This window comes from Gopherus evgoodei, chromosome 11 (genome assembly GCF_007399415.2).
Source record: "Gopherus evgoodei ecotype Sinaloan lineage chromosome 11, rGopEvg1_v1.p, whole genome shotgun sequence".
NCBI lineage: Eukaryota > Metazoa > Chordata > Testudines > Testudinidae > Gopherus > Gopherus evgoodei.
The window spans coordinates 28,906,641-28,923,940 of NC_044332.1; the positions used below are offsets into that span (position 1 = coordinate 28,906,641).

The 17,300-nt window shown below is 45.7% G+C and overlaps 1 protein-coding gene across 14 annotated transcripts in view; it reads right to left on the reverse strand.

The window, feature by feature from the left end:
* The window catches only part of PMS1 (PMS1 homolog 1, mismatch repair system component), a 122,508-nt gene that overhangs the window by 90,959 nt on the left and 14,249 nt on the right, over window positions 1-17,300 (reverse strand). For 3 of the 14 annotated variants that reach the window (XR_004002545.1, XM_030579545.1, XM_030579547.1), the window contains exons 1-2: window positions 16,913-17,145; window positions 6,859-7,015 (exon numbers count right to left, since the gene is read on the reverse strand). Coding sequence is in view for 12 of the 14 variants with exons in the window: in XM_030579545.1 (XP_030435405.1) it covers window positions 6,859-7,015; window positions 16,913-16,965 (210 nt within the window). In the remaining 2 variants the exon portion in view is untranslated. Of the gene's footprint in view, window positions 1-6,858; window positions 7,016-8,300; window positions 8,429-15,853; window positions 16,016-16,422; window positions 16,432-16,525; window positions 16,663-16,726; window positions 16,869-16,912; window positions 17,149-17,184; window positions 17,262-17,300 lie in introns of those variants that run through there. The other 11 variants (XM_030579541.1, XM_030579534.1, XM_030579543.1 and 8 more) reach the window with 9 other exon arrangements.

The following is a 17,300-nucleotide window of genomic DNA, read 5'->3' on the forward strand; positions in this document are numbered from 1 at the left end:
CACTACTTTTCCATGTAAACAATTGTCGTAAGTGCCACTGGGATGTTATGTAATCCTAAAATGGAAGGGAAGGTGTCCAAAAACAATCTCTTTATTGAGATATGTCTGCACTATGGAACAATTTAAGAACCTCTGAATTAGACTAAGCTTATTATATAATTATATCTATAAAAACAAATGGGCACATCAGATTTTAGAATCCCTGTTTCCAAATGGTGCTGGTGTTTTCTCCTAGTGAGAACTGATATTTTTCCCAATAATTCAGTTAGTCTGGATCTCCTACTACAAAGCTAACTGAGAAACATGAAATGCAATGCACCACTGGAAAGAATGGGAAAGAGAGAGTGCCAAAGCTTTAAAGTTGCTCTAATCCAAGTGCTATTCTTTAAACACATATGTGGCTAATTTAATAATGGTGGCTTAATCACTTTAAAATTAAACTGTTTTTAAGACAGCCATTACCTTACTATAACTGTAATTCGGTATCATTCCCATGCTTTCCCATTGTGAGCAACATTATCTGTCTGATTTACATTCATTCTTTTTTGTTGTATCTGACACACCGTAACCTGTTTAACCTGGTTTCCATTTCTTTATAATTAGAATAATAAACACTACTACTTTACAGTTCTATAGCACTTTCATTAGAAGACATCAAAGAGCTGCACAAGCATTAATTTGTTAAATCTCCTCCTGAAGTAGCTAACTTTTAATACTACCACTTTAGAGCTGGAGAAATCGAAGCAAGGAGAGGCCTCGGTGATTTGTTCAAAGTCATTCAGCAAATCAGCAGTAGAGCCGCAAATAAGAGCCACATCTCCTAAGTCCCATCTCCAGGCTCTAATCACAAGAACATTTTACTTCACCTTTTATTTGACATTATAGTTTTATTTTAATTATAGTGTTTTTCTTTGTGGGTTGAAGTCAGACTTCCATTATTATTGCAAAATTGTTTCTTTTTTCTCACGTTTAAGATGTTATTCAAAAAGATGACATACAGACAGTTCTGAAAGCTAAGGCCATGTGTACAATAGTGAGCTTACAATGGCACAGCTGTACCATTGCAGTTGCACTACTGTAAGACTGCTGGTGTAGCTGCTCTATGCTGCCGGGAGAGCTCTCTTGTCGACATAAGAGCACCTCCACGAGCAGCGGTGACTATGTTGGCGGAAGAAGCTTCTCCTGTTGACATAGCGCTGTCCACACTGGTGCTTCTGTGGTATAACTTATGTTGCTCAGGGGGTATTTTTTTCACACCCCTGAGCGATGTAAGTTTTACTGACAAAATTGGTAGTGCAGATATGGCCCACGTCTGCTCTTTATTCAGAGGTATAGCACATGCAGTGGCAACGTAAACTTTCCAACACTGCCCCACCAATGAACTAACATGCTTCAAACTTGACCTGGAGCAAACAAATCAAGAGGGTAGCAGAGACTGAATCCTGGGCTAGCTGCTGAGACAGTGAAAGCCAACAAGGAAGCCAACCCTGATATATACACTTGTCCATTAGGAACTGGACTGATACCATCAACTCATTTTGTGTCAATAAACAGGAATCAGGTGGCAACTTTCAGAAATTCCCTTGGTTGAATTCCAACCAGTGACCTAGCAATGAAATGTAGACACAAACCAGATTATCCAAATTGCTCTGGGAATTTATGTAGAACTCCAGTGTGAGCAGATGCCTTTCCCAACTGTCTGTAAAAGAAAGTCTGAACACATTGTAGTCAAAAACTAATTCCCCACTGCCTGAGGTTTAGCTTTATTAATCAAGAAACTAATAATAAAATAACAGTCGCTCAAGCTTTCTTGCCAGGCTTGGTTGAGCTAAAGGTTCTTACATCAGGAGACTGTTCAATCCACACCCCAGAGGGGTTCTCATAACAAAATTTTTGGTGGCCTGAGAATGCAGCTACCAACTTTTGCTGGTGGATGCTTTGACAAATTTTCCTAAAATACTTCATTAACTTTAGGAAAAACAAATAAATGTACACATATATGTCCAAATTGTAATTTATTTATGTTGGAGTTTTCTGTGGACTCAATAATAATGTACAGTTGTATGTTGGTGCCCCTAACCCTGCTGCCCTTCCCTGTCCTCCACAGATCCCCGACCCCTGCTGTCTTCACCCACTCCCCTAGCCTCCCCATCACCCCCACAGGCCCCACTACTTCCTCCTCGCATTGCCCTCAGCTCACTTCTATGGCCTCACATCCCAGGCTTACCCCACTCCTTGCCTCTTGACCATGGCTCCTAGTAAGACTGGCCCTGCACTCTGGAAGCCCAGAACCAGAGCCCCATGGCTAGAGACTGGTGAGAGGGGGCTGAAGTCCATCCTTGGAGTCCCTTGGCTTTGCCCCTTCCCCCATCTCTAGCCAGGAGGCAGTCATGGCCACAGGAAAACCCCTCGGTGGTGGCATTTGAAAAATGCTGCCCTAGACACACTCTATCCCAAGAGCCACTCCCACCTCCACTGTATCTGGTTGGACTAACAAGCCACCTATCTCAGTGAGTGTGAAGAACCCACCCACAGCTTTCCCAGCAGGACCAACCCCTGTTAACAGGGTGGTATATTTCAGACAAACACCATCAGTATAGGACATGGAATTTCAGAAAAGTCAGAGCTCATAAAAAAACAAATTTTAGGACATTGCCAAATTTTGGATAATCAGAGTTAAACTGTATCTGTCATCTGAGTCACCTAGTCCTCCTTACGCTGGAATCCTTACTCAGACAAAGTAGTCTTCTTGAAACAAGTAAAGATTACCCCTATGAACAAGTTTTGCAGTACTATGCCATTAATTTTCTTCGGAGGGGAGGGTAATGGACTCCTCTTGTAAGGTACCCAATGACTGGAAGTTAGCTAATGTAACGCCAATATTTAAAAAGGGCTCTAGAGGTGATCCCGGCAATTATAGACCGGTAAGTCTAACAACGGTACCGGGCAAATTAGTCCAAACAATAGTTAAGAATAAAATTGTCAGACACATAGAAAAACAAACTGTTGAGCAATAGTCAACATGGTTTCTGTAAAGGGAAATCGTGTCTTACTAACCTATTAGAGTTCTTTGAAGGGATCAACAAACATGTGGACAAGGGGGATCCAGTGGACATAGTGTACTTAGATTTCCAGAAAGCCTTTGATAAGGTCCTTCACCAAAGGCTCTTGCGTAAATTAAGCTGTCATGGGATAAAAGGGAAGGTCCTTTCATGGATTGAGAACTGGCTAAAAGACAGGGAACAAAGGGTAGGAATTAATGGTAAATTCTCAGAATGGAGAGGGGTAACTAGTGGTGTTCCCCAAGGGTCAGTCCTAGGACCAATCCTATTCAATTTATTCATAAATGATCTGGAGAAAGGGGTAAACAGTGAGGTGGCCAAGTCTGCAGATGATACTAAACTACTCAAGATAGTTAAGACCAAAGCAGATTGTGAAGAACTTCAAACAGATCTCACAAAACTAAGTGATTGGGCAACAAAATGGCAAATGAAATTTAATGTGGATAAATGTAAAGTGATGCACATTGGAAAAAATAACTCCAACTATACATACAATATGATGGGGGCTAATTTAGCTACAATGAGTCAGGGAAAAGATCTTGGCGTCATCGTGGATAGTTCTCTGAAGATGTCCACGCAGTGTGCAGAGGCGGTCAAAAAAGCAAACAAGATGTTAGGAATCATTAAAAAGGGGATAGAGAATAAGACTGAGAATATATTATTGCCCTTATATAAATCCATAGTACACCCACATCTCGAATACTGTGTACAGATGTGGTCTCCTCACCTCAAAAAAGATATTCTAGCACTAGAAAAGGTTCAGAAAAGGGCAACTAAAATGATTAGGGGTTTGGAGAGGGTCCTATACGAGGAAAGATTAAAGAGGCTAGGCCTCTTCAGCTTGGAAAAGAGGAGACTAAGGGGGGATATGATAGAAGTATATAAAATCATGAGTGATGTGGAGAAAGTGGATAAGGAAAAGTTACTTACTTATTCCCATAATACAAGAAGTAGGGGTCACCAAATGAAATTAATAGGTAGCAGGTTTAAAACAAATCAATGGAAGTTCCTCTTCACACAGCGCACAGTCAACTTGTGGAACTCCTTACCTGAGGAAGTTGTGAAGGCTGGGACTATAACCAGGTTTAAAAGGGAACTGGATAAATTCATGGTGGCTAAGTCCACAAATGGCTATTAGCCAGGAAGGGTAAAGAATGGTGTCCCTAGCCTCTGTTCCTCAGAGATGGATGGCAGGAGAGAGATCCCTTGATCATTGCCTGTTAGCTTCACTCCCTCTGGGGCACCTGGCATGGGTCACTGTCGGTAGACAGATACTAGGCTAGATGGACCTTTGGTCTGACCGGGTGCGGCCGTTCTTATGGTCTTATGATTACTCCTATAAATGAGGAAGTGGGCCTTTAATAGTCTTTGGAAGAGGAAAGGATTGAACAGTAATTTTGTAAAAGTTTCATGTTCTCTGCTGCACTCTGGAACCTATGCAACGTTAATGTAGTTGTGGACATGCATTATGTTTTCAGTCTTATTTAAATTATGGCAAATAAAAATAGTATGTCAATATAAAGTACTCATTTCACAAAAGCCAAACAAAATAATGAGAATCCATGGTGTTGTAATGTGTGGCTGTACAAAGAACCTCCAGACCCTTCACAAAATCTTGTTCAGCAAATTTGTTTTAAGTTATTAAAATCCAGATTAACCTAGGGCATCTCTACTGCATTGCTGATTCAAATGCTTCCAGCTGTAAAGAAACTAGGTATTTTGCAGTACAATTTCTTTGGATTTGGGCTGAGCTGTTTGTATCTATGGTAGCAGAGCAATATCTTGAGGTTACAAAGTCAGTTTTTTTAAGTTTTGGCCCATATGACTCTCTGAGGGTACTGGGGTAATGGGTGAACTATAAACCACAACCTGAAATTCAGACCCTTGTTGCCAGGGGCTAGTGAGAAACAGCATGACAGGGTAGGGATGAAGGAGAGCTGTACTGGGTCAATTGCTGATGGAGACTGCCAAAGTCTATAGATTATTAAGCAAAAGTTATATACAAGCTTCCTAAAAATCAGATGTCCCCTCAAGAAGATGCTGGCAATTTAGCTCACTATCAAGAAGTTTTGAATCTTCCTCTTTTGATTAAAATCAGTATTAAGCAGGTTGTAGCAAGAGAACTCATACATATCTAGACATATCATATCTCCATGAACCTTGTCACACTAGTTACAGATGGGGGTATGACACAGAAATAGCCCTTGTTGCTTTACTTGATCTCCTGCTTGCAATTGGTAATAATAATAATACTAGTATGGATGTTTGACATCTATCAACTGCCTTCAACACCATGGATCATGAGCAGAAGTGGCTGGGCTTGTTCTTGAGTGGGTCTATTCTTTCCTAGCTGAGAGATCCTGAGGGCTCTTTCTTATTGCTGCTGTGGGGTTCCTCATTTTACCCCTCGTTAGAAGTACACTTGATTTCACTACGAGAGATAGGGTCATACACAATGACCACAGAAAATTCCTATTGAATTTCTGTGGTCTTCCATGAGTTTTGAACATTTCCAGATTCTGATACCCTTACTCAAAAGTGAAATACTATTGTACTCCATGAGCATTCCCAATGGAGTAAGATACTACTAAACACGAGTAGTCAGGAGGCATGAATGACAACAGTACCTTCAATAAACCAATCATAAGAAAATATTGCGTCTCCATCTCAAGTGATGCAGACAGTGCAGATGATCACTTTGTTCAGTGTTTGAAGGTGGCTGGAGCACAGACAGGAGATGCTTGAAATCCTATTCAGATAACATAGTGATATTGTAGCTTAGGGGAAGCAATCCAAGAAGTTGGTGGAAATTATATGGCCCTCATGTCTGCCACTTGGTATTTGAGTTTACAATTTGGGAATAACTCAAATAGCTACTATATTTTTTAGGAAAGGACATTGGGATTTCTACATTGTGAACAAACCAGTTCTTACAACACGTATCAGTGATTTCTTGTACTTAGCAAATAAACAGTGTTATTTTTCATTAGCTGAAATATTTCAAGAATAGAAAAATTTCCTGCATCAAGAGAAACTGATCTATTTGCCAAGTTTCTTTGTCTGGGAAAGAACGCATTGTTTTCTTCTAGGTAACATGCTAATGTTTAAAATATCCTGTTAAAAAATATTACAAAAGGTACTGATACATTGTTCTGACTAGTACTATCTGAAGACTTTGAAAAAATAAAAAGTTCAATGTTCTTGTTACAAAAGCCTGAAAAACAGCCTCTGACGTGGCCAGTGACAACATTTTGCATACCTGTTTTTCTACTGCATGCCAAGATTGCATACTATTAATCAAATGTGAAATGTGACAACTGTGTAAAATTCCATTGACTTTGGGGCTCTAAATGGGCCTGGAGGTCCACCAGTTGGTTTTCTTGGCAAGAACTGGGTTTAGGTGTTTGCACATTTGTGCCCGTAACTGTGAAAACTAAACTAGTATGGCCAACAATCTCTAAACAAGCAACTGTTCAGTCAGAGTCATTTCTAGTGTTTTTATAAAGACTGACATATTAAAGCAAGTCTACAATGATTCATTAGGTCTGCTCATTGGCCCAAATTATGTCCTCAGTTACACCCCTACATGCCCAGCGACATTAAGTGAGATGCACAGATGCAACCCCTGGCAGAATTTTGCCCATTAACTTTAGCATTAAAATATGCACATTTATAGATGATATATATATTTTAAAAGGAGACTTTTACACCCTTATGTAACACAGGAGAAATTTCCCCAGTATATTACCATCCAGTTTTCCATCTTAAGTCTAACTTAGTACCAGAGAAGACTTACCAGTTTAACATCAATACTTGTGGCATTGGCATCCAAGGAATTCTCTATCAGCTCCTTCACTACACTGACAACTGACGTGATCACTTGAGAACTTGAAAGCAGACGGACAGTTTCTGCTGACAACTGCTTCATCCCTGGGCTTTTAGAATCAGAGGAGCTGGATGGAAATATAATAGAACAAGAATTTAAAGACTATATTACAAACATGATGACATTTCTATTCAATCACTTTTCAATGATCAGTGTGACTACATTTAGTTAGGTGAAGCACACAATTAGGGAAACTACCAACTACATATTCACAAGGAGAGATCTTGCGTAGGGTCAGGCCCTATATCAGAAAACATTAGTTTGACAGTAGAGAACTTCTACGTTAGACAACATAAGGATTCAGAGTAATACTAAGCAATGGGCAAAACAGTACATAGTCCCATGGTTATCTTTTCAGGTACATTTGTTTTCTGTTCAATACTAATGTGAATACTTACATGTTCCTTGACTAAATGATTACAGTATATGGTACAGTATATGGTCCCGATCCTGCAATCATATCTGTATAGGTGGACCCCTCTTGACCATGAGGAGCCCAAGATTGGTGCCAAAATCTGAAAGTCACAAACCCCTCTTTTTTCTAACCCTTCTGAGATCAGGCTTTTTAAAATCTACCTAAAATTACTGAGCTAAATTCTGTGCTCAGCTATGCCGGTGTAACACATACTGACTTAACTGGAGTTATGTACAATCTAAAAGCAGAATATGGCCCACAGAGGGTTGGGATTTGGTCTGTTAGAAATGGTCATATTCAGTGATAGTGTGACTAGGGCAAAAGCATGAGAATAGAAGCCAGGGGCTCCAAAACTCTAATCCTGACTCTTCTATAGACTCACCATGTGCCTCAAGCAGTCATTAATTTCTCTGTCTCTCAATATCCTTTATCAGTAATATGGGAATAATACTTACCATACCTGTCACAAAGGGGTGCTATTATTACTTATAAAACATTTACACATTGCCATAAAATATACATGGTTCTTCACAAATAAAGATAAAGACATATTCCCTGCACTGAAGCGTTCACAATCTAACATCCTGATCCTGCAAACACTTATGCATGTACTTACCTTTACACACCTTGAAACTTATTATACTCATGTGTAAAGTAAATGCATAATGGCAGAATTGGGGCAATAAAGTGGATATTAGTTAATGTTTGGGGTGTATGGGGTGCCCAGGGAGGGGTAGTACCTCTCATGGGGGGACTTGTTGTACCCTTCAGGGGTAGTCCGTCCACTTTGGTCCCCACCTGTCACTCAGTTCTCACCTGTGGCTCCAAGTAGCTGCAGCATGTGCAGTGGCCACACCCCGGGCAATGGCCAGCCAAACCAGGTGAGAGTAACTGATGGGACTCAAACCCTCAGTGAATTAAGGATATGCCTACTCACATGCGACGTCAGCTCCGGTGGACTGGGTGAAAGAGATCACTAAGATCCAACGGCCAAGAAGGCGGCTCTGCAATGCTTTGTGGAAAGCAAAGGGCTTGATGAGGCATGAAAGACATCAAGGCCATCCACTGCAACCAAAGAAGTTACCAGTCGTGACGATTTTTCGTACCATTGGTGTCTGGCTTCTAAGGTCTAGAGAGTGGGATTACTCCCGTGCAATGGCTCTACCACTTAAAAAGCTTTCACGCACAGGTCCTGTGAAAATCATCAAACATCATCATCATACCACCCAAGTCCTGTGGTGATGGGGGAGGGCAAGGCAACAGGCGGAGGATACCACTAGGAGTTGTAGTCCCAATCCTGCACGCAGGCGGCCTATGGATAGGTGGTCGTCCAGCTCTGTACTTGAAACAGTAGAGTTCCCCGGAAGCATCCCTGAGCCGCCCTCTTTAGGACAGCACTGCTCACCCTAGTAAGGGAGGGGCCTAGAAAAGGTGGCCTAAAAATTGCCTGCCTTACAACAACTGGCCAGTAAGCCATGGCTGGCAATTCAACCCAATCTGCGGCCGAAACCAAAAGAAAAAACTGAGAAAACTCACCACTGGTGTATGGAATATTTGTACCCTCATGGATCGAGAAGCTGCTGTAAGACCTGAGAGAAGGACAGCTCTCATTGCTCGAGAACTGGCCAGCTACAACATTGATATAGAGGCATTAAGTGAAACAAGATTGCCTGGGGAAGGTTTCTTGAGCGAACCAGGAAGTGGTTACACCTTCTTCTGGAAGGGTAAGACTGAGACAGAGGACAGAATACATGGAGTTGGTCTGCAGTAAAAACCTCATTGATGCATCAACTCCCAGACCTTCCAGTGGGTATCAATGAAAGATTGCTGAAACTATGCTCCCACTAAATGCCAAACGTAATGCCACCATCATTAGTGCATATGCACCCACTCTAACATGCTCTGACAACTCAAAGTAACCATTCTATGAAGATCTTGACAGACTGATCAAGGCCACACCTGTAACAGATAAACTACTCCTACTTGGAGATTTCAGTGCCCGAGTCGGGGCTGACAGCGAGAACTGGAAAGGAGTAACCAGGCCACATGGTGTAGGCAAAATGAACAGCAATGGACTACTCCTTTTGAGCCTTTGTTCTGAAAATGACCTGACCATTACCAACACTCTGTTCTGACAAGCAGACAAATACAAAACAACATGGATGCACCATAGGTCCAAACAGTGGCATCTGATAGATTATGCCATTGTCAGAAGGTCAGACATCCGAGATGTACTGATCACCAGAGTAATGTGAGGCACAGAGTGCTGGACAGACCACAGATTAGTCAAGATGTCTCTTCAACTTTACATCGCTCCCTCTCGGCACAAACGCCCTAAGCATGTGCGACCTGCTTTCAACATAGCCAAACTGAAGGATGCTCAATGTTTCAACAATTTCCAGAAGAGTCCTGATGACAAACTGACATCCCACGGACAACTGATCGGTACTGTAACCGAAGAGTGGGACCAGTTCAAGCAGATAGTGACTTACACAGCAATAACATCTCTTGGACCAAAGAAAAGAACACATCAGGATTGGTTTGATGAGAACCAAGAAGAAATATGCTCAGCACTGGAAGTAAAGAGAAAGCCTTTATCGAATGGCAGAATGATCCCTCCTCGGTCTCTAAACAGAACCATTTCAAGTACCTTCAGGGCAAAACACAGAAAGACCTCCGTCAGATACAAGACAAATGGTGGGAGAGCAAAGACAAAGAAATTGAGCACTATGCTGAGAACCACAACTCAAAGATGTTCTTCAGTGCTATTAAGTCTGTCTATGGACCTTCTAAACTAAGAACCACCCCATTGCTCTCATTAGACAACACAACGCTGATTAAAGATAAAGAAGGCATCAACGAAAGATGGCGAGAACACTTTAGCAACCTTCTCAATAGACCATCAACCGTGAATAATAATGTCCTCAATGAAATTTCACAACAACCTGCTCTGACAGATCTTGACTCTCCGCCCACTATAGATGAGATTAAGAAAGCTGTTAGCCAGATGAGTTCAGGAAAAGCTCCTGGAAAAGATGGGATACCAACAGAGATATACAAAGCAGCAGGTCAAGCAGCACTAGCAGCGTTCCACAGTGTGATCATCAGCATCTGGGAGGATGAAAACATATCACAGGACGTCCGCGACGCTACTATTGTCTCTCTTTTCAAGAACAAAGGCAGCAAAGCAGAACGTGGAAATTATAGAGGCATATCCCTCCTCTCTGTTGGAGGGAAGATCATCGCCTGCATCACCTTGAACCACCTAATAGTCAGTATTTCCGAGGAAAATCTATCTGAAAGTCAATGTGGTTTTTGACCTGGCTGGAGCACAGTTGACATGGTGTTTGCTGTCAGACAAATACAAGAGAAGTGCATTGAACAGAACATGTACCTGTATGCTGTCTTCATAGATCTGACAAAGGTGTTTGATACTGTCTACAGGGAAGCCCTTTGGACTATTCTAACATGACTTGGCTGCCCAAGAAAATTTGTCCTGATTATACTCCTTTTTCATGACAGCATGACAGGTGAAGTATTATCTGATGGAGCCACATCAGCCCCCTTCAACATCACCAACAGCGTGAAACAAGGATGTGTTCTCGCTCCTGTCTTATTTAACCTGTTCTTTGCATGCATCCTCAACCATGCAATGAAAGATCTGGATCGAGGTATATATTTGAAATACAGGCACAATGGTTCACTTTTTGACTTCTGTCACCTGAATGCAAAGACTAAGACAGTGCAGAAACTCCTTCTTGAGGCACTCTTTGCCGATGACTGTGCCCTCATGGCTCACACTGAAAATAATCTTCAGGACATTGTCAACAAGTTTGCTGAGGCCTCGCAACTTTTCGGACTAACTATCAGCCTCGGAAAGACAGAAGTTCTCCATCAACCTGCACCTGGATCAAATGCTTCTGTCCCAAGTATCTCCATTGACGGCACTCAGCTTAAAGTAGTGGAGAACTTTAAATACCTGCGTAGTGTCATATCCAATGATGGATCACTGGATAATGAGATCAACGCACTAATATCCAAAGCAAGCCAGGCACTTGGCTGTCTGCGTGTCAAAGTTTTAAACCACCACAACATCCAGATGTCAACAAAACTGCTTGTGTACAGAGCTGTTGTTCCTTCATCTCTTTTGTACAGGTGTGAAACATGGACACTATATAGGTGTCACATCAAGCAGCTCGAAGCATTCCACATGCGCTGCCTCCACAACATCATGAAAATCCGCTGGCAAGACAAAGTGCCCAATCTTGAGGTCCTCGAGAGAGCCCATATGACAAGCATCGAAATGATGATCATGAAGTCACAGCTACGTTGGACCGGTCATGTCAGCCGCATGGATGCCAACAGAATCCCCCGCCAGCTTCTGTATGGTGAGCTCTCCCAGGGCATCCGGCATATAGGTCGTCCATGGAAACGTTACAAGAACACCATCAAAGCCAATCTGCAGTATAGCAGTATCAAACTTAGGGACCTTGAGGATGCAGCCAGCGACAGAACACAGTGCCGTGCAACAGTCAGAAATACCTGCATCACCTTTGAGGAAGACCGCTGCCGGTGTCTACAAGAGGCATGCGAACAACGTCACAGAGCACCAGCAGCGCACAACCCACTGACCGCGAACTTCCCATGCACCATCTGCAGCAAAATGTGCACCTCTAGAATTGGCTTGTATAGTCATCAGAGGGCACACCATGAGACCAACAATAGATGATGTGCACAGATTTGTCATCATCAGATCGATGGACTACCAAGACTTAATGTTTATACAGCTCTTTAAAGATTTAAGTTGTTATATACATGCAAACTATAATATTATTGGCTTTGTCTTTAAAAAGGACAGTGTCAGAGAATTTCTATAAATATTTCAAATAATTTTTAACTACTGATTTTACAGTGTCCTCTCAGATGCTTGAGCATTTCCTCTGCCAAGTTAACCCTTGATCAGTTGGCAAATATTGATATTTCCCCACTGTGTTTTGAATTGAAATTAGCATGGCTGATTGTGTAAAAACAAAGCAAAAAACCCGAACTTCAGCTTGCCGAATGTCTTTATTTGACCGTGAGTATCAGGGGCACTAAGTTCTGGGGACAGTATACGTTGACAGAAGAAGCGGTGGAGCTATAGAAGGGATCTCAGCCATAGCTATTCATGCACAACAGCCCCACATCTTGCCCCCTTCCTCTGTGAGAGCAGATGACTCTATGCAGAGGACACGCCATAGGATAGTGGTAAAACTCACAATCTAACATAAGGTGCACACTGCCTGCACACTATGGAGTCCAGCTCCACATGGCCTACCTGAAACTGACTTCTGAGGAAGAGAGGAGGAAGAAGGGCGGCTACATAGACTGCTCCATAAGGCCATGCAGCAATATCGGATTTACAATGGCGCCACTGGCGCCGGGCCCACAGCAGTCAAAAGGGGCCACAGCCAGCTCTTCTCTGCCCCCGACTCTCTCCTGTGGGGTCAGAGTACCTTGACCCTGGGGGCTGCTGGGGCTCCCTAGCTGCCCCTGCTGGCAGCAGCCTGACTCCTCCCCAGCCTCTTTCCCCAGCATGCTACTGTTCCTTCCTCCCCCGCTCCCTGCTGCCGATCAGCTGGATCTGCTGCTTGCCAGCAGGAGTGGGGGAGGAGGAGGGAGCCTCAGCACATTCGCAGTTCCGGGGAGGAGGAGGAGAAGGGGGGGGTGAAGCCTTGGGGAAGGGGCTGGAATGGGCCATACGCGCTTCAGCACCCTGCGTGAGCACCTCCACGACCCCAGCCCACACCCCCAGTCCCCTGCCCCCCCGACCACTGCACCCTGCTCACATACCCCTGCCCTGACTCCTGCACCTCCCCACCCAGCCCCCTGCACCCCCTCACACATATCGAGCCCCCTGTCCTGACCCCTGCACTCCTCTCACACCTTTCCAGCCCTGACTTCTGCACCCCCTCACATCCCCACCCCCATCCTGAGAACTAAACAGGAGCTGCCCCATGTAAGTGCTCCACACCCCAACCTCCTGCCCCAACCCTTAGCCCCCTCCCTCGCCCTAGCTCCTGGCTAGACCCCGCATCCGAACATTTTTTTACAATATTTTGAAAGATCATTAAGTGGTCCATTGAGACCTTCCGTGATTTTCAAGTGGTCTGTGGAAAAATAAGTTAGACTACAAGAACAATCAAGGTACCTCACTTTATTTTAATTTACTTGCCATTTCCTATAGGAGGAGGATGAAAAAAAAAAAGGATGAAAAACAGGGGCAAGGGGAGATAAGGGAGAATATTCTTTTCCTCGGCTGGGACCCAAGGAGGAGCCCCAAAAATGAAGCTGAGCACAGGGCTGGGGGACTCCACTAACTCTAAATCCACCACTGGCTGTTATGTCACCTGGGCTGGGGATACTGTCAGGGCCAGCGTAACCACTAGGCGAACTAGGCGACGGCCTAGGGCACCAAGATTTGGGGGTGCCAAAAAACGGTGCCCAAAAAAAAATTTTTACACTATAATGAAGTCACATCTTACACGGGGGTTAGGTTCTAAAGTCACTGCACAAGAGGAAAATCGCATATAGTGAAAATTACCATAAAGAACAGTATACACAGTATACACTAGAACAGGGGTCCTCAAGCTACTGCACGCATGCCAAAGGTGGTAAGCAAGGCAATTTTTTTTTAATGGCAGGCTGCGCATCCTGGCCGTCGTTGAGCCTGCTACCGACCTGGGGTTCTGCTCACTCAGCCAGCAGCGGGCTGAGCAGGGTCAGCAGTGGGCCAGTTCCTGCCAACCAGGGTCCTGGCCACCATTCCTGCTCAGCCCACTGACAATCTGGGGTTCCGGCCCCTTGCCAGCCAGGGTCTTGGCCACTGGCCCCGCTCAGCCTCCTGCCGGCCTGGGTGAACCTAACCCCCACGTAAGATGTGACTCCACTGTATTTATTTTTGAAAATTTATAAGCATTGCTCTGGCGGCAGGGGAGGCGTGGAGGGGGGCGCAAGGTGGAATTTTTGCATAGGGTGCAAAATATCCTTGCACCTGCCCTGGATACTGTGTCAGCTGATCCTCACAGTCTCCAACCTACCTGGGCAGTACAGCAGACATGGCCCTGTTCACTAGCTCCTCTTCACTCCCTAGCCCACCCACCACTTCCTCCCCCCCGCCCCCCGCAAGGCTTAGCCCTCTTACTTTTAAAAATGATTGCTTGCCCCTCTCCCCCTCCCCTCAGGCTTTTCTGGCAGCCCTGTTGGCAGGTATCTCGTTTTAAACTGGAAACTCCAGCAGAAAATGAGACCTGAGTGTCCAGTTAGCACTGCTGACTGGAAACTAAATGGCCGGTTATAGAAGTAACCACATTAGCCTCCACTCCTCCCACTCCCAACACCCACCCCAGAGGGCTGGAAGAGAACCTGTCCTGCTGCTGTGGGAGGAGGGGCAGCTCAGTGCAGAGAGAGACAAAGAGAATGGGCTAAAACGTGCAGGTACCCGCTCTATGTGGGCAGGGGGGATCCTGTTTACCCCCTCCCCAGCCGAGCTGTGCTTGCACTTTACCCCTGACCCCTCCTTTGCTCCAGAGACCAACCCTAGCTCCTGCCCCACTGTGCTTTTACCCCCAGCCCCTTTTACAATCATTCCCCAGAGGAGCCCATAAATATGTTTGGCGCCGGGCCCACAAAAAGTTAATTCGGCCCTGGACATGGGAGCAGTTCTGATGCGGCTCTGAGCCGCTAGATCAGAGGCAGGCAAACTTTTTGGTCTGAGGGCCACACTGGGTTTCCAAAATTGTATGGAGGGCTGGTCAGCAGAGGCTCTGCCTCCCCAAACAGCCAGGTGTGGCCCGGCCCTGCCCCATATCCGACCCTCTTGCTTCTTGCCCCCTGACAGCCTCCCTGGGACTCCTGTCCCATCCAACCCACCCTGTTCCCTGCCCCTGACAGCTCCCAGAACCCCTGCCCTTGACTGCCCCCTGCCACTCCATCCAACCTCTCCTCTCATTCCTGACTGTCCCCCTGGGACCCCAGCCCCATCCAACCACCCCTTCTCCCTGACCATCCCCATAACCCCTGCCCCTGACTGCCCCGCCACCCCATCCACCCACCCTCCTTCCTGCCCTCATTCAACCCCCGTTCCCCACCCTCTGACCACCTGACCCCTGTCCACACACACCCCCAACCACCACCCCGAACTCCCCTGCCCTCTATCCAACCCTCCCTGCTTCCTTATTGTGCCTGGAGCACAGGTGGCTGGCAACGCTACAGCCACACCTCCCAGAGCACCAGGACAGGCAGCCACGCTGCCCGGCTGGAGCCAGCCATGCCACCACGCAGCACAGAGCACCAGGTCAGGCTGGGCTCTGCAGCTGCGCTACCCCAGGAGCTCGCAGACCCACTGCTCAGAGCATTGCATGGGTGGCAGAGTGAGCTGAGGCTGCCGGGGGGAGGGGCCAAGAGCTCAGGGGCCGGGCAGGAGAGTCCCGCAGGCCATAGTTTGCTCACCTCTGCCACAGATGAAGGGTTTCTTTCCTCCATACAAATACCCTTAAAGAGAAAAGGGCATTTGGACTGGGCTGTGGAAAGAGGAGTGGTCTCTATGTATCAGTCACAGAGACATCCCTTCAACCGGGGCATCCTTCTGCCTGTTCATTACGAGCAGTCAGTCTTTAAATATAAAAACAAGATAATTTATCTCAAAGGACAAGGGCAAAGATCAAAAGGTGGCAGAGCTGGACTCTGGTGGTTAAACCATACATACTCAACCAAAGCAGGACATATGCAGAAACTGGTTGAATTACAATTGTTGTTGTGAGGGTCATAAATTTGAATCTCTGGATTTCTGTTCATGGAAAATTTCAACCATAATGTTACTTTAACAGTACATGTATGGGAAAGGGGAAAGGAGTTGTTACCCCATTAGCTGATAATACAGTGTATATCTACTTCTAAGATAATCACTACAGCTGTGAGAACTTCATGCTTTGGTAAAACTGTTGCAAAAACTAACCATACACACAGGCCTCTCTCAAGTCTCTAGCCTGTTCTGTTCTATATAGATTATTATACCTCACCCATCACCATAGTGTCTGAGTGCCTTCCAGTAGTGTTTTTTCTAAATATAGATGCTGCTATGTGTTTGTTAGAGAGGGCAGGTCAAAGAAGTGCACCTATTACCTGGAGAAAAAGTTGGTGAAGGTTTGTACTGGTCCTTAGTTCTTGGGGGCATTCATTCCCATGGTCTCAGACTGCCCCTGAAAAAACTCTGTTTACTGCATTGTCTACCCCCTCCCCTCGCCTCTCCTCCCTTCCCTCTTTTAAACCCACATTTACCGGCTTATCTCACAATCTAGTATCATTTCACTTGTACTGTGGTACCTTGTTCAGATCCAAATGTGGAACGACACAAATGGAGTGACAGCGAATACCAGTGAAGCTAACAGTCCAGTGCCCTTTTAAACTCCCTGCCCTAGCAAATGAAACGTGCCCCCTTCAGCCTGTGCTCTGCTCTCCACCCCCGAGGCCTTGCTGAGGTTGAGGGATGTGAACCACCCAGTTGTTCACCTCAGGCCTCGTTTCCAGAGGAGCTGGGGGAAGACCCACAACACCTGCTGCATTCGGCGGAGGCTGCTCGGCGTTTCTGACCGTCAGACTCCTGAAGTCTCGCTGCCGGCCCTTCCCCCGGTGTCTCTCCCCTTCCCGCTGGGGCCTGGCGGAGGGGCCAGACAAAACCCTGCTGCACGTGCAGCGCTAGAGCCGCCTTCCGGCCCAACGACCAACCCAGTGCCGCCTGCTTCCGGGCCACCCGCGCCTGCAAGCTAGCGCCGCTCCGTTACCTGCCGCTCCCGCCGTGCCCGGCTCCCGCGTCCCGGCCCGGAGCGCTCTGCCGCGCGGAGCTCGGAAGGCCCCAGGGCGGAGCGGCGGCGCTGCCTCGCTACTGGCCCCGCCTCCC